The 18469-nt window shown below is 45.3% G+C and overlaps 1 protein-coding gene across 1 annotated transcript in view; it reads right to left on the bottom strand.

Annotated features, from left to right (window-relative positions):
• LOC102994737 (phospholipid-transporting ATPase IB) overlaps nucleotides 1–18310 on the bottom strand; it is a 467552-nt gene extending 449242 nt beyond the window's left edge. Inside the window, exon 1 of the mRNA XM_028497800.2 lies at nucleotides 18170–18310. Within this exon, the coding sequence (XP_028353601.1) occupies nucleotides 18170–18270 (101 nt within the window). The 5' untranslated portion in view covers nucleotides 18271–18310. The remainder of the gene's footprint in view (nucleotides 1–18169) is intronic.
• Nucleotides 18311–18469: the final 159 nt, after the last annotated feature.

Raw genomic sequence — 18469 nt, 5'->3', positions numbered from 1 at the left:
GGGCCCCCCACTGCGGTGCAGTGCCCGCCATGTGGCCCCCTGGGTTCCCTGGGCCCGGGGGGGGGGGGGGGGGCCAGCTCCCTCCCCCAACCACCAGGTCGCAGCTCCTGTCCCTCCCCCCTCCTCTAACCATCCCCCCACCAGCCTGGCTCCTTCCCTCTGAAGCTGTGCCCCTCCCCCTGCCGTGGGGAAAAGAGGACTTGATTCACCTTGACCCCCAGCTCACTAGCTGTCGCTGCTCCTTGGGCCTCAGCCCTTCCCATCCTCTTAGGAAGGGATGGCTCTCCAGTCCGCGTCCAAGTCCACTGGCTGCCCCTAAACCCCGGGCTCCTCCACCAGGCTCTCGTACCATCTGACGGTCCAATACCTCAGCCTTGCCCCCCCGCCCTTCACTGCTGACCCCTCAACCTTTCAACATGCTCACGACTCTTTCCGGCAAGATCTATTTTTATCCAAAATCGTGCCCCAGCTTCTCCCCCTTCATCGGCCTCTCTCTCTCCATCGACTTATCTCTGCGGAAGGGTCCCTACCCACCTCCCTCCTCAAAGAGCCGTCCTCGGCTTCTGTACCCTCCTCCCTGGGTACCATGTCCCCTCCACCGCTGAGGGGCCCTTAGACGGGACCCTCTCGTTCAACAACCCCAAGCGTCTTGTCCACTCGCTTCCGTATCTCAAATCGCCACCAGTGTGTGCACGGTCACCAAATCCACCTCCAGCCTTGACCTCTACCACAAGCCCTCCCTGGACCAATATATTTACCTCTGGATACACCTGCCTGCCCATCCCAGACTTGCAAGGTCAGTGTGGTCCAAACTGATGGCTCTGCCTCCCGTTTCCCATTTGGTTAGTGATTCTATGATGGGTGCCAGCAACCACGCCCAGGAGTCCAGAAAAAAAGCAAGCAAAAATAGGAGATGAGGGCTTCCCTGGTGGCGCAGTGGTTGAGAATCCGCCTGCCGATGCAGGGGACGCGGGTCCGTGCCCCGGTCCGGGAGGACCCCACGTGCCGCGGAGCGGCTGGGCCCGTGTGCCGTGGCCGCTGAGCCTGCGCGTCCGGAGCCTGTGCTCCGCAACGGGAGAGGCCGCAGCAGTGAGAGGCCCGCGTACCGCAAAAACAAACAAAAAAAAGGAGATGAAACAAGTGACAACAGAGAAGTCAAGTGCCCCCAGTGAACAGAAGAAGGGGGTGGAATTCTGATACTTAGAAAAACTAAAAACAAGTTCATAAGCAACAACACAAAAGTGAACAAAAAGGAAGCAAAGGCTGTGCCATTACATCAAAATCAAGTCCAAGGCCAAAACAATGAATAAGGCCAGATACTACATAAGGCCAAAATACTAACTGGAGCCATGCCACCACCAGCATGGTAAATTCTATGTATTAAGTGACACAGCACAAAGCATGTCAAGCAAAAATCAGGAGCGAGTTGACCCAAAAATCTGTGATAGTCTGGTAATAGCATTAGTCTCCTAACTGGATGGGTGAGAACATAGAAGAAGGTAATGTAAAACTCTGGAGGCTACAGAGAATCTATTTCTTCCCAAATGCAGAGGGAGACCTGAGCAAATCTCTCACTCCTAGTCGCAGGGAACAAAGCAACAGGGAATCCATGACACATTCACAGACCACGTGCAACACCTGCCAACGGGCAAGAGAAACAGGTCCCGCCTGCCTCAGGCGCTAAGGACGGCAGGCGTGGGAGCCGCAGCAGGAACTGGTCAACAGGTGTACTGAACCTGTTCCCCCAAGCCAGGCCACGGACTCAGGATACAGTCACCACAGGATTTCACAGCCAGAACAGACCCTGAAAGATCTACGTTGAGCCTCTCATTTTACACAAGAGGAAATCTAGGCCCGGAAGACAGGATGCTATGGCCAAATACAGCTGCACAGGTACAGGAGAAGATGCAGCCCACGGTCAAGGGCAGCTTGAGACCCAGGACGATGGTAGAGGGGCAGCTTGCGTCCGGTGTGTCACAGACCCAGAGGAGACTGCGTTTTAATAGTCCCCTCCCCTCTGTGTGGCAAAATTATATTCAGTAACAATCATGAAACAAAACATAAAATTGACGAAGAAACAGCAAACACTGCCTTTATTAAGTTTTATCTAATCATGCCAATAAATACTAAAATCACAGTACAAGAAAAAGCCCAACTATCTGTTCAATCATTTTTATATTTACATAACAGTCTGAATTTTGATCCTTTGGTTATAGGCTGCTACAACATTTAGGTCAATAATTGTCAAGTAACTCATAGGTGAGACTTAAAACCAAACCATCTGTAAAAAATATAATTCAGACAACTACTGAATCACACCACTAATGTTAGCTTTTTATTTTCTTGATTTGGTCTCCAATTTGCAAACAATGAATAATTATGAAAATGTTTCCATTTTAAGATTTTTATTAAATCCAGTCTGTGTGCACTGGGGGCCAGAGGGTGACCTGGGACTGCTCCTAATTCCCGTGTCGAATATAACATGTATTTAAAAGTAATAAAAATGCGCTAGTTTGAAGCATATATGTGTATATATTTTATTGCCGACACTGCAGACCAATGCTGGTGCACAAGGACAAGGCACAGCAGACAGACTTTTAGTCGGTTTTACTGTTTGCACCTCGGGCAGATGGCTCCTTGGTCCTCCACAAACTGTGGGGTTCAGGTGAGTTACGTACCTTTTTCCTGCAGGTTTCCTCCCCTGTGAACTGGGGATTCCAGCTCCACCTCGCCCACACCTCCCTTCCGGCCTCTCCTTAGGGGTGCAGGCTCAGATGTGGGAGCCTGGCCCCCTCACCTGGGGGCAGTCTGCTCACCTCAGGCAAGCTGAGCCTAAGAGGAAGGTGCCATGGTAGTGAAGGTTACACACGGCACGCCCCGGGAAGAACGCACCAGAAGGCTTCTCTGAGTCTTCTGCTCCTGGAATACCTCGTCTAAGAGGCTGAGGGTGTGAGCCAGAAGGCAGAGGGGAACCAGCTGATCCAGGCCTGGGTGACACATGTGGTCGCTAAGTCACCACCTGCATCCAAACCCACCCAAAAAACTAAAGCAAAATGGGAGAAGAGACAAGTCACAAACGCCTTGCTTTTCCATCATATCCCCAACGGCAGCTCAGTGACTGGTGTGTACTAGAGACTAAAAATAAACTTGCCAAATGAACACATTTTTAACTTCAGCTGATAGAAATGACTAAGGATGCCAGCTATCACATTAAATCCCAAAGGCACCTGCATTTGAGGAGAGACATCAATCCGCTAAGTCCGAAGAACTGACATTAAAAGCATTTAACTCAGCGCCCCCCCCTTTCAGGAGTACTTTATATATAAAAAGCAAAACATCAAAAGCACACAAAACACAAATTTCTGAAGCTTAAGTAACTGCTTTGGGGGTTCGGTTCTGTTCAATAAGCAATTAAGTAGGAAGGGAAATCTTAGAACAACATATGAAGCCAATTCCTATTTTCTGTTCCGTTCTGACCTTCACCTGTGGAAGAAAGTCATTCAATGCAGTGCTGCGGGGCTGGGAGCGGGCTGGACTGCCAAGGGGGTGGGAGATGTGAGACCAGAAGGGCACTCTTCTTAAGAGATGTGGGACCCTCCTGTGTAAACCATAATGGAAAAGTATATACACATGTATAACTGAGTCACTTTGCTGTACAGCAGAAATCAGCACATTGTAAATCAACTCTACTTCAATAATATATTTTTTAAAAAAGAGATGTGAGACCCAAATCTTAAAAAACCAAAAGGCTTTAGCAAGGAATGAGAAAGCACTCCAGGGAAAGCGCGTGATTGAAGGCCCAGGGAGCACCTCGCTGCAGCCAGAACACAGGATGAGAAGGAACATGGGGCGATGGACCGGGAATCCAAGGGTAGAATGAGCACAGCCTTGCATACCTTACTGAAGACAAAACACAAGTAGCAATGGTCCCTGGACAAAGAATCCCAGAGCCTTCACTGTTCCAGAACAATAACCACCTGGAAGGGAAATGGCTGAGGGGTAGGGGTCACCGTAACAAGTGGAGAAAGAGAGGGCAGGAGAACCAGGGCAGGAGAATCCACCTGCTTGACAAGGCGGGTCTGGTCAAAGCCCATGCCCAGTCCCACCAAGCTTCCTCCCCAGCCTTCGATTCTCCATCCCGGTCCAGGAATTTCCCAACTTTCCCAGGACCATCAGGGGAAAACGGGTAAAGTCGACGGGAGAAATAGGGAAGAAAAAAAGTCATTTGAGTTTCCTTTAAACTTTTATACCTATTTTGAAAAATGGTGCTTTATTGTACCATGGTACACAGCAAGATGTAAGATCAAGCACAGAAGAATCAAAGGATGGAGACACCATAAAAACAATGACAGCCTGATAGAGTCCTGAAACTCCCAGAACAGTGGAGAATTACTATTTCAAAGGGCAGTAAGACGATTACACGAGGCGTCTGGAGTAGACAGATTCAGAGACAGGAACTAGAAGAGTGGGGTCAGGGGGAGTGTGGGTGGGGAGGCTGGAGGGACAGAAAGGCTTAGTTTGGGAAGATGAAGAGTCCTGGAGATTGTCTGCGCCATGACGTGAGGGTACTTGACTCTACTGAACCGTATACTTAAAATAATGAGGATGGTAAATTTTATGTTACGTGTATTTAGCACAATTAAAAAGGAAACAGGGAAAGAAAACAGCGATAGGCCTACATGACATATTATGAAGGGCCGGAGAGGCAATATCCATGGTGCATCACGTTCTGGACATTTTCACACTTGGAGCCTCATGTGACATCACAAGAAACCTTCAAGAAAATGTGCTTCCCATCTGACAAATGAGGAAATGCAGCCTCAGGGAAATTACTGGCACAGGTCATTCAGCCAGAAATCAGGAGAGCCAAGACCTATAGACCAGACGTGCTTCGCCCATTTTACTTCACTTTGATTGCCTGCCCTCCTCTGGCTATGCAAAAAAAAAAGCTTACGCTTCTCGTTTTTTCTGTTACTATTTTTCCAATAAGTACTTAGTAATTTAAAATTCTCTGTGATAACCTCAGGCAAACGCTAAAATTAAATCTTAAAAATTAGGTTTAAGCAAAACGAAAATGTTTGTTCCTTACATCCACTCAGCCTGCTCAATGTGCACATTATTTTTTTTTTCTTTTTTTTTTTTTTTTTTTGCGATACGCGGGCCTCTCGCTGTTGCGGCCTCTCCCGTTGCGGAGCGCAGGCTCCGGACGCGCAGGCGCAGCGGCCGTGGCTCACGGGCCCAGCCGCTCCGCGGCACGTTTTATTTTTTTTAACTCAAGTGATTATATACAAAGTTTAGTGGAAAGTTATTGCCAAACATACTATCTAAAATGCAAATTGGGCTTCCCTGGTGGCGCAGTGGTTGAGAGTCCGCCTGCCGATGCAGGGGACGCGGGTTCGTGCCCCGGTCCGGGAGGATCCCACGTGCCGCGGAGCGGCTGGGCCCGTGAGCCACGGCCGCTGGGCCTGCGCGTCCGGAGCCTGTGCTCCGCAACGGGAGAGGCCGCAACAGCGAGAGGCCCCCGTATCGCAAAATAAATAAATAAATAAATAATAAAATAAAATGCAAATGACAGGAACATCAAAATTCATAAGGCACCCAGCCAGGCACTGTTTACAGTGTTTTTTGCATACTAATTCAGTAATTATGCATGTTAATTAATCCTCACAATAATCCCGTGACATACGCACCGCAGGACGGGTAGCGATAAGGATCATCTTCAACAAAATCACCACGTGCTAGTTTCCAACAGAAATCAGAGCCCCACCCCAGACCAAACAGACTTTTCTTATGCAATGTAAGGTTTTTTAAAAAAATGATCTACATATCCTGGTCTCTCCAACCATGCGACACAGGAAATGGGAAGCACAATACGGCCTGTGGAGTGCAAGCATGAAGTGACCATCGGCACTGATGCTGTTCTGCAAAGATTCCACAAAAATGCATTTGGTCATTTATGGGCTACATCAACCTGGCAAAAAGGTTTTAGAGACAATTCACTTTGTTAATTTTAATTTTACTGAAGTATACTTGATTTACAATGTTAATTTCTGCTGAACAGCAAAGTGATTCAGTTATACATATAGTTGATATATTTTTTCATATTCTTTTCTATTATGGTTTGAGGGATATTGAATACAGTTCTCTGTGCTGTACAGTAGGACCTTGTTGTTTATCCCTTCTATAGATAATAGCTTGCATCTGCTAACCCCAAACTCCCAATCCATCTCTCCCCGACCCCCTGCCCCCTCAGTCAGCAACTATCTTCAAAGTCTTACTAAGCAGAGAACACATCTCAGACGTTACAACAAAGCTCTATCACTCAACTACTGCTCTATTCATTACATTATAAACATTATTATTCCACGGACATATGTGGACCATTTTTAGGCCGTTCTAATTTTTTAAATACCCGATGTATTTCAAAAAGAAACAGCATATGAGTTTCTCAAAAAGCCTAGACATTCTTACTGTATTCATTTTTTCTATTAGTGTCTCAAAATATCAAAATTCATGAGGTCCCTTAGCCCAACAGTTCAAAAGAAGATGCGACGCATAATTGATTTATCTTCAGCTGCTAGGTGAGAAAACATACTTGGCTGTGAAGAACATTATCATCTGCGAACTAGTTATATAGAAAGTATTATGATTTAAAACCTAACTGAGCTGACTTTCTTATAAAGCAATCCACTATTCCCAAATCCTTAAACATCAGGGGCTGGTTTCTATAAAACACTTATTTTAGTCCATAGCGAACACCAGCACTGTATTAAAAATAGCTTCTCATCTAGGTAAGCGTATGACATGTGAAAAAAATTTTTGCAGCACTGTATTGTGCCCCCGAACCATCCAAAGAAAGCTACTTCCAAATGGACCGCAAATCTCAAAATACATGGTCCTCAGAACTTGGAATTAGAAACATGAAAAAATGGTCAGTAATTGATGAACAACATGAACCTTCCTCAACATGCCCTCAGAGTTTAATATGAGCATGTAGTTTTGGAGTTTTCAGGTACAGTTTTAAGGGCAAAAATATCATAGATAACTTCTCCAACCCTCAATGGAGACAGATGTTCCTTTGTAGGCAAATGAATTATAAGCATTACGTGAGCGTATGTGCGTGTGTATATGTGTGTACGCGTGTGTGCGCCCGCGTGCACACATTTTGGTAAAGACATCAGAAGGAATCTCCCATGATGTTTTCTTTGGCCTTGGAGTTTCCCAACTTCGTAATATTGACAATACTGGGCTTATAAACATGGTTGACCCATGTCAAGACCTCCATACAGAAAATAACCATGTATATACGTGCACACACACTCCCTCCTGTCCTTAAAATTATTTCTCCTGCAACATCTAAGGAAACATAGTGAACAAAACTTTACTGAAATCCTAGTGGCAGCTGGCCAGCAAAACAGTAAAACTGAGAGAAGTCAATGTTTCTGTTTGCCCTTTTGCCATAGTCATTTACGAAGTAATTCAATTTATTCTGACCTATCAACCCCAGAATGATTAATGATTTGTAAAGGTAACATGAAACATTAACAGGAGGCAGTTTTAACAGAGATGGAATACTGGGGAAGTAAGTATGACACTACTCAGCCTAAATAGCCTTACTGTTTTCAAATAAAGAGCTCTATTTTTAAATTGTCAGAGCTTGGTAACACATTTCATATGCTAGACAATACTTTTGAAACCTCCACTCTCTACAGGAGCAGAAATAAAGGAGTCATTTTTTGATTGGATAACTTAAGGAATATTCCTTTATATAACTGCATCAGCCAGAAGGGTCCCGGAAACAAAGTAACGCTGTCACCTGCCCCTTTTGAAAGCCTTCCTCTCTGCAACTAACTCACCTCCAGGAGCCTGGCTTTTCTTGGCACCTCAGGCATCATCTGCATTGTTTCTGGAAAGGCATACACATGGCTGGTAGACCTTCTGCCCTTCGCATGTGCCTCCCCCATGCCTGGATGCCCTCCTGACATGAGCCACTACTCACCTCCAACCCAGCTCACTGGTCACCTACCGTCAGCTTCACCCACACCCACTCTGCCGCTAGCCTGCGCTGCAGAGCCATGACTCACGCCCAGCCCTGCAGCATCACCCGACAGTCGGGGGCTGCCGTGCTTCCCTAGCACAGACCGGCGCAGGCTTGGAAACGGTGCTCCAGCCTCCTTACTGTCATGGGTCTCAGTGCTGCTGAGGCCTAAGGTCAAGGTCAGACTGGGTCAGACCAGACAGGTTTTCTCCAAGGAAAAGAATCTAGAGCAGGTGCTTCCACCCTGGGGTGTAGGAGAAAGGTATCAGAGCTTATATGTACGTGCACCTCCAAAAAGTCAGCTTCAATAACCTTTACTGAATGCCCCAAGATCCTCTGTAACACAGCTGAAGGAGAAGCTCCCTAACAGTGGGGGTCGGGGGATGCTGTGGACTGAACTGTGTCCCCTGAAAATCCCTATGTCAAAGCCCTAACCCCACCCCCATCCCCCGTGATGGTATTGGAGATGGCGCTTCGGGAGGTGATTAAGTTGAGATGGGGTCAGGAGGGTGGGGCCCCCACGATGGCATTAGTGCCCTCACAGGAAGAGACACCACACAGTTTGGTCTCTCTCTCTCTCTCACCATGTGAGAAGGTGGCGGTCTGCAAGCAAGGAAGAGGGTCCTCACCAGAACTTGACCATGCTGGCACCCTCATCTTGGACTTCCAGCCTCTAGAACTGTGAGAAAATGCACCTCTGTTGTTTAAACCCCCAGGCTATGGTATTTTGTCCTGGCAGCTTAAGTGACTAAGGGAGCAACAGAGGTGCCCTCGCCTGGCCATTCTCTCAGCTTATTACTGCATGTTTCAGTGTCTGTGTCCAGCTAGGCGCACTTGTCATTAACTTATCAACTAGACTAACTCTCCCAAAAAGAACAAGTGGCTTCAGAATCATGCAATGGGCTTCCCTGGTGGCGCAGTGGATATGAATCCGGCTGCCGATGCAGGGGACACGAGTTCGAGCCCTGGTCCGGGAAGATCCCACATGCTGCGGAGCAACTAAGCCCGTGCGCCACAACTACAGAGGCTGCGCTCTAGAGCCCGTGTGCCACGACTACTGAGCCCATGAGCCACAACTACTGAAGCCCCTGCGCCTAGAGCCCGTGCTCCGCAGCAAGAGAAGCCACCGCAATGAGAAGCCCGCGCACCACAACAAAGAGTAGCCCCCGCTCGCCGCAACTAGAGAAAGCCTGCTCGCAGCAAAGAAGACCTAACACAGTAGCCAAAAAAAAAAAAAAAAAAAAAAAAAAGAACCACGCAACGAAGCAAACCGCGTTTTGAAAATAATAAATGACAAGCAAATAAACAGTACAATTGGTGCCTTTAGGAAATAAAAGCTCTTCAAAATCATTTTTCCAGGTTAAATGTTAGGATGATTTAATTAAATCTGATAAATCAGCCAAAAATATTCAAAAATCAAGAGAGTTACCAACAATGTGGATTGACATCCATAATTCTTAACTTAGAATCTTGGTAAATACATATTGGGTCTTCAGCTAATGATAGTAATACATATAGACAGATAGTTAAATAGACATATTCCAGGTTCATGGTATAAAGTTTTACTGATGGGACATATGATCAAAAAAGCCTGGGGCTTCCCTGGTGGCGCAGTGGTTGCGCGTCCGCCTGCCGATGCAGGGGAACCGGGTTCGCGCCCCGGTTTGGGAGGATCCCACATGCCGCGGAGCGGCTGGGCCCGTGAGCCATGGCCGCTGAGCCTGCACGTCCGGAGCCTGTGCTCCGCAACGGGAGAGGCCACAACAGTGAGAGGTCCGCGTACCGCAAAAACAGAAACAAAAACAAAAAGTCTGGAGACCGCTGATGTGGCTGTAGAGCTTATGTGACAGAGCGAGGCCCTCTCCCCAGCTGTCAGCTTGTCTTAGGCAGGTCTGAAAGCCCCAGCCAGCCAAACCTCTCCAGGAGCCTACAGAGGACAAATACACTGAAGATACAGAGAATAATCCCTCTGAAGGACCAATCACAACATCCCAAACTCAACCCCAAATCCTTTCCTAACTACATCTAATTTAAAAAATAGGTAAGGGTATCTAAAAGCCTACAGTTTTGAGTTGTGAAGAGCTGGCATGCATTTAGGAGAAAAGGGCAGATCAGCATTTAGATGATCAAAGCCAACCTCATGGATTTCAGGAAATTTCTTTGTAAAACCTCCCTCCATCCCAACAATGGTCAGACCTCCCCTTTTGTTCTCACGAAGCATTGTCCCTCCTGAAAGGGTTGCTGATTACCATTTCTGAGTAAGCTTCTGCTGTCTGTTGAGTGACTCAGCCAGAAGCAGCAGAAAGAACACTTAGACGCTACTTTCTAGATAACTACACAAAAGCTCACATGACTGAACTCTGACTGCAGCCCACGGTTCTACTTTTTCAACTTTGACACAACTAGATGGGACGTTTGCAAACAGACCCTAGTGTTGCCAGCTAAGGGGATGCTGTCTTCCCATCTGATCAGCACTGTGGATATATGAAGATACTGGTCCAGTCTCCCCTGACCACCACCCCTTCAAACACACATCTGTCCCCAGTGAGAACCCAACATCGCCCAAAGCATCCAACAGAAAGACAAGAGTTGAGCATTTAGCTCCTACTCTCCCAGATACTTCTGGTTTTCAGTGTATTTTTACTTTGAGATAAGTTGATTCTCACAGAAGAGTCGCAAACATAGTACAGAGTGGCCATAAACCTTCACCCAGGCCCCCACAAAGTCAGTATCTCCTATCACCTTAGAATCATGATCAAAACTAATTTAATGACGGTGGCACAATACTACCCCAACTACAGAGTTCAAAAGTCACCAGTGTTACATATATACAGTGGAATACTACTCAGCCATGAAAAAGAACAAAATAATGCCATTTGCAGCAACACACTTGCAAGTACACACTATCATACTAAGTGAAGTCAGTCAGAAAGAGAAAGACAAATATCATATGCTATCACTCATATGTGGACTCTAAAATAAGACACAAATGAACTTATCTACAAAACAGAAGCAGACTCACAGACACAGAGAACAGACTTGTGGTTGCCAAGGGGGAGGGAGGCGGGGGAGGGATGGATTGGGAGTTTGGGATCAGCAGATGCAAACTATTATGTAGAGAATGGATAAACGACAAGGTCTTACTGTATATAGCACAGGCAACTCTATTCAATAACCATCATGGAAAAGAATGTGAAAAAGAATGTCTATATGCGTATAACTGAATCACTTTGCTGGACAGCAGAAATTAACACAACATTGCAAATCAACTATACTTCAATTTAAAAAATAAGTTCAGTGTTTCCTCCAATGTACCTCTTCTGTGCCAAGATCTGATTTAGAACTGATACTGCGTGTAGCTGTCACATTGCCCTAGTCGTCTCCAATTCTGGTTAATTTTAACTTGTGTTTCTCACAAACGCTGATGCTTAATTATTTTCATCAGTAGGAGTCAGAAGCGCTCAAGTTCACAGAAGACAGACGGTAAGAGTTAAACAGAACCCGGGACTAGGGGAGGGGAAAATCAGTGACTGACTAGAGCTCAAACCCAACACCTCTGCCTGTTTTTATAAATGGGAATGGCACAGACATTTCTTTAGTCAAATTCAAAATCTGCACCAGATCTACCCATACAAGGGTCAAATAGATAAAGCAATCACCCGTCCAAGTCGGTTCTCCTAGACATTTGCTGTTTCGTTAGAAACATCACATACAAAACTGGCCCAAGGCTGACATGCTTTTGTTTCTAAAAATACATTTCAAGAAAGCTCAAGCATTTAATAGTTACCTGAAATAAACAGTGCCAAAGGCCCCTGATTTGAATGCATTTATCTGCAAAATGCCTCAAAAGCCTTGTCCAGTGGTGCAAACCTGATAAGTGTTCTAATTACAAGCATCTCCTATGGCCTTACTTGCTACTGACGTATAAAAAAAGGATTCTTGATGTGCTGTGACATTCACGTTCAGAAAATATAGGATAGGAGTGCTTGGTTTGGACATTAACCAAGTATATGCCTTGAAATTAAAAACAGCTAACGCTAGCTATGTGAAGATTATATGTTAATTAGCTTGACTAGTATTTCGCTATGTGTATCAAACCATCATGTCGTATGCCTTAAGAACATACAAGTTTTATTTAAAATATAAACAGACCAATAAAAAACAGCATAAATGGAAGAAAATCTTGAGGCCATTTTAAAGTAGGTAAATGGAATGCTTTCAACATAATCAACTCTTCTTGATAAGGATTTTATATACCTTTACCTTTGCCAAACTTGACAAGGATGACTGTCTCACATGAGATCTATGAACCTTGGTTTTTTTTGTTCGTTTGTTTTTGTTTTTTTGCGTTACGCGGGCCTCTCACCGCTGTGGCCTCTCCCGTTGCGGAGCACAGGCTCCGGACGCGCAGGCCCAGCGGCCATGGCTCACGGGCCCAGCCGCTCCGCGGCACGTGGGATCTTCCCGGACCGGGGCTCGAACCCGCGTCCCCTGCATCGGCAGGCGGACTCCCAACCACTGCGCCACCAGGGAAGCCCTAAACCTTGGTTTTTAATACAACGATCTGTATGTGAATCAAAAGGAAGTTACGATTGTTACCAGTATCTTGGTATGGTTTCTCTGTTAAACTGTAAGCACCTTAAGTGTGATGACCAGATCCTACCTAAATTCTGCAGCTTTAGCCGCTTAGAGAGAATCGCTCATGGTCGCAGCCCTCCATGATCTTAGATCTGGTACCATATACAACATTTACCACCGCTATTCGGGTACAAACTGCTTCTGAAGATGATTTTGTTCTCTTCACTCCTTAAAAGAAAAATATCCTCTTAGGCATCAGGATATCAGCCTAATATTATGAAACTGTGATGCTATTAAACCTACCACCCAGCGCTCAATTCTCCTTTCTATAAAGGCAAAATTCTATTCCAAACTTATCCTGATAAAATCAGCAAAATATTCATATGAAGCAATTTTCTCTTAAGGCAAACCAACTTTTTTTTTTTTTTTTTACTATTTATTAAATGTTTAATGTTTCCATTTTCTTTTTGAGTATTCAATTACTGGTAGATTCAGTATGTCCTCAAAAGGGACTATTTATAATATAATGTTTCTAATTAATTACAAGGCAAACCAACTTTAAGCAATGCAATAGCTTGACAAAGCTCGAGTTAATTGCTTTAATGGAGATTTTCGCCAGCTTAAACTCCCACGTGAAATGAATGACTCGTTCAAATCTGAGTGTCTGTAAACATTCCTAACTTGCTTTGAAGGCCTCATTTCAAACACTGGAGAAAACCGTTTGACAGACTTGAAACTCACTGTTTTAAATGGCATGCTCCATAGTCACATAAAAAGACTGCACGTGCCTGATCTTGATGACATAAACATTGCCCATTCCTTTGATCAGGAAATCATTTCAAGGTATTTTCCGGAAGAAAAATTGTATAACTTGAAACATTTTTTAAAATTTAGATACACAAAATTAATTATTCGCCACCAGGTTCCACTAAATAGCAAGCTTTCTATAAGCTTTTAATATTTAACTTAAAATGCTTACAAGGAAATGGTATCATTCATATGAAACGTCCAGAACAGGAAAATCTACAGAGACAGAAAGTAGATGAGTGGTTGCTTCAGGCCGGGGAGGAGAGGATGGGGAGATGTCAGCTAAGGGGTACAGAGTTTCTTCTGGAAGTGATAAAATGTACAACCATCACCACAACTTTAGAACAAACTTGAATATACTAAAAGCCACTGAACTGTATCCTTTAGCTGGGTGAATTATATGGTATGTGAATTATTTCTCAATAAAGCTGTTAAATTTTAAAGGGGATGTGATTGTACACTTGAGAAAAAAGGAATCTTGTCAAGTAGACGTATATACAATCTTTCATGTGTAGATGTAATAATTACACTGTAAAATCTACTCATTGCTGGATGACTGAAGACAGTTAACTGTCTTCACAGTTAAGGTCCTAGAAGATCAATGCCTAGGAGAAAAAGACCATGTTGTATTTCTCTATGATTATGATAATCCAAATTCATTGGCTTCAATAATGGAAAACATCAACATACCACAGCTTCAGATCAAACGCTGGTGTAACCTGCAGTGTCAAGAACAAGGTTTAGCGAGACATCCATTGACATGGCACAAACCCTCCCAGAATTTCAAGGAATTGCCTGGAATTTGAGTCACCATGTCTGGCATTCCCCTGGGGCTGCCAAAGCCACAGTCAACCCTGGCAGTGACCTTCTCACTCCAACTCGCCTGGTGGAGCCTCCTTCTTGGATGGACACACCAGTCCAAACGTTAACCCCGGACCATCCACCTCTGCCCTGAAGTGTACCATGCTGCCCCCTTGCTGACCTTCCCAAACACCCAACCACCACATCCCGCCTTGGCAAACTCCAACCCCTTCCGTGAAGTCAAAACACCAGTTGCCCGTGAAGGTAGTCACAGAGCAACTGCCACCATGATGAGGTTCCAAGCCAGAGAGGGCCTCGGGTGGGGAAGGTAAGCATGAGAGCTCGGTTCCAGGGAGGGCCAGCCTACGGAGGTGCAGGGCATCTGACACACCAGACACCCCCCACTCCATGGGTCAGCATGAGCCCCATCTGTCCCATGTGGTCCCTTCTTTTCAAAAGCCTCAGTTTAGGGCTTCCCTGGTTGGCACAGCGGTTGAGAGTCCGCCTGTCGATGCAGGGGACCGCAGGTTCGTGCCCCGGTCCGGGAAGATCCCACGTGCCGCGGAGCGGCTGGGCCCGTGAGCCGTGGCCGCTGAGCCTGCGCGTCCGGAGCCTGTGCTCCGCAACGGGAGAGGCCAGAACAGTGAGAGGCGCGCGTACCGCAAAAAAAAAAAAAAAAAAAAGCCGCAACGGGAGAGGCCACAACAGTGAGAGGCCCGCGTACCGCAAAAAAAAAAAAAAAAAAAAAGCCTCAGTTTAGATGCAAGCTATCTGGGATCAACACTCCATGCCCCAGCTTCCAGATAAAACCATTAATGTTTTCACAAGAAAAACTACATTAAGAAAAATAAATCCTTTATCAACCCCCTTTTATGAAAATATTCCTTTAAGTAGCTTTATCAACTTTCAACAAACAGCCATGACCAAGACAAAAAGCCTTATTTTTTAAAAGAAAATCAATATTTTATAAAACTATTTTTAGTTTTATAAACTAAAAATAGAGATATTCAAGTGCTGTAACAATATTGTTCAACGTTTTGTAAAATCCTTAAACTATAAGCCAAGAAGCTTTCAAATCAATTCCTTAATGAACTACGACTCACATTACCATTACTAATTCCTAATTAAATATACAGTGGAGGTAAAGTGAATATTGGAAGACCATTTCCTAGAACAGCAGGCACCATACTTCAATTTCTTAGAGCCTATTCAGTATATTCTGAAACCTATGCTCCCAGTATAAGCCATGAACTCAGAAACTGTATGAATTGTAAGATTTAACATATTTAACTAATTCAATTATACACTCACATACAAGGCTTTCAATGGAATGGTCTGTGTCTACCTACTTTATTCCTAGCCAACCCACGGTATACTCCCACTTAGCCCTCCCCCACCCCCAAAAATAGTACAAATGAAACTGTGTAACAGGCAGCCGCTGGAAATCTTTGATTAATAATAAAAATCAGTTTCAAAAGTCAATATGAGTCTTCAGATATAGAGAACAAACTTATGGTTACCAAAAGGGAGGAGTGAGGGGAGGGATAAATTAGGAGTTAGGGGAGGGATAAATTAGTAGTGTTTTATACACTACTATATATAAAACAGATCCAACAAGGACCTACTATACAGCACAAGGAACTATATTCAATATCTTGTAATAACCTATAATGGAAAAGAGTCTGAAAAAGGATTTATATATATGTGTATATAACTGAATCACTTTGCTGTACACCAGAAACTAACACAACATTGTACATGAACTACACTCCAATAAAAAATAAATAAATTTAAAAAATTTTAAAGTCAATGTGAGCCTTAATTACAGAACAGGTTGTGAGGCCCCACTACCAAGGCTTTTAAAAATCTTCACCTTCCATGGGAACTAGAGAAATCAGACAAACAAACAAAGACCCCTATTTCATTCTCCAAGCTTTAAGCATGCACAAATGGATACCGAAATTAATAGGAACTAAGCAAAAATACTACTTGAAAATATCTTAAGGTCAGACTTGAGAAAGTCTAAGGAAACGGAACTATAATGTCAGTGCCGGATTGCAGATGGTTTAAGTATATTCCACAGAGTTGTGTATCCATCACCCCAATGAAACCCCGTGTACATTACAGTCCTTCCTCTGTTCCCAACCTACTCCTCAGCCCTAAAAGCCACTCATCTTATGCCTCTGTAGATTTGCCTCTTCTGGGTATTTCGTATAAATACAATCATACAGGAGGCCTATTACTGGCTTCTCCTAGCATAGTGTGTTCAAAGTTAATTCATGGTGTAGAACTGCACTCTTTCTTGCGGCCAAATGATATTCCACTGTATGGATGTACCACAGTTTATTTCCTCATTTGTCAGTCGACAGACATTTGGACTGTTTCCACTTTTGCCTACTAGCATAACGCTGCTAGGGACTTGTACACCAGTTTTTGTGTGGACATACGTCTTCATTTCTCTTGGGTATATACACCTCGAAGTGCTGGATCAGAGGTAACTTTACATTTAACCTTTCAAGAAATTGCCAAACTGTTTTCCAAAGCAGCTACACCATTTGTCATTCCCATCAGCAATGTAGGATGGTTCCCATTTCTCCACATCCTCGCCAACACCTGCTACTGTCTTTTTGATTAGAGCTATTCTAGTGGGTGAAGCGGGAACTCACGCTCGAGGCTCTGTATCTTAAACCAAGCCCACTCATCCTCGAATTCGGTCTCAGCTATTCTTCCAAGCTACACGCTTAAGTATTAAACAGGCCCCAACGGTCATTCTTAAAACCCAAAACAGAGCCAGGATAATCTAACACTCTTTTAATAAATGAAAGTGTCACTTCTGCACAGTATATGCACCATTATTTTATCCCAAATCCTATCAGCTACAATAATGTCCAAGAGCCAGGTCTTTCTGAAAAAAGATGTCAGGCTAAGCTCAAGTGCTAAGGCTGCAGAGGAACAGTTAACACATAACAAAGCTCCAGTCGGCGCTTTCACAAAGGAGCCCTGGCCTGGGATTCAGGTTAGTCGATAATCTGTATGCAACCTGACCAATCACTTACCTTCTCTGCACCTGAGCATGGTGCTCTGAGCCTCCCACAGAACTACATCCTCTGAAGTCACTCCCAGAGATAAAGCTGTCTAAGCCTGAAAGTTTACTGAAATTTGCGAACATGCTTACTCTCATGCCTAAGAGATCTGGCTTTGCACAGCAGAAAGGCTTTGGGTTTAGCAGTCAGGCAGGCTAGGTTCTATTTCCAGCTGTGCCATTTAGTAGCTAAATGGTCACATTTAACATCCTTCTCTGTCAGTCTCCTCATCTGAAGGTAAGACTGCCTTCTTCAAGAGGTTCTGAGGTTTTATAAAGCCAGTGTAGCTAAAGCATCCAAGAGAGTGGCCGGCAAAAAGCAGACATTTAAATGTTAGCGTCCATCCATCTTTCCGCTAACTCTGGGCAGTTTCCCAGCAAATAAAGCCCTCTTAACAAACGTCCTGGGCACTGAGAGCTGAGTGCGAGTTCTTGTGACCTGAGGGATTCCATTATAAAGCGCTGGTCCGCATTACAGTCGGAAACTTAAGGAGAGCTATCAATTGGCTTAAAACAGGACTGGGGAATTCTTGGAAGGGCACTCAGGGATGAAAAGACGAGAAACCTCATTTTTGCCAGGGACGGAAGCCTAAAAACGTCCTCCGGGCTTACAGCCAGCCTGAGCACAGAACCAACGCAAAGGAGAGAAAGATACGAGCTATATTCCCGTGACCCGCTTGGAAACGCGGGTGTAGACTGCCAGGCTTGAGGGGGAGGGGAGGGGAGGGGAGGGGAGGGGGCTGGCGACAGCAGAGCGGGACGGGGGGCTGGCCAGGGGCGGGGAAAAGCCCAGGAGAGGAAGCCGAGCCCCATCCCAGCTGTGAATTAACCGCTTCCCGCGACTCTCGGCTGCCGCCTCCCACCTGATCTGGTTGTCACGGAATCTGTTGAGATGCGGCTGGTTGAGGTAAATGGTGCGGGCTGGTGCGTCCAGCTGGTCCCCAACAGACGTGGCCCGGGACATCTCATCATCTGCCTTCCTGTAGCCCGAAGAAGAACGAACAGGTCCTGCGGAAAGAGGCGCGGTCAGAAAGCAGAACACAAAGAAGTCACGCCCGGCACAGGCGGCAGCACGGGCGGGCGGGCGGGCAGGCGGGCGGGGACCAGCTGGAAAGGATGCTCCGGGCGAGGCGCGGCAGCTGTGCCCCGGCGGCCCCCGGAGA

The sequence above is a fragment of the Physeter macrocephalus genome, chromosome 13, assembly GCF_002837175.3.
Source record: "Physeter macrocephalus isolate SW-GA chromosome 13, ASM283717v5, whole genome shotgun sequence".
NCBI classification, from domain to species: Eukaryota; Metazoa; Chordata; class Mammalia; order Artiodactyla; family Physeteridae; genus Physeter; species Physeter macrocephalus.
The sequence above is the reverse complement of the archived record's forward strand: the minus strand, read 5'-3'. Positions and strand labels throughout refer to the sequence as shown.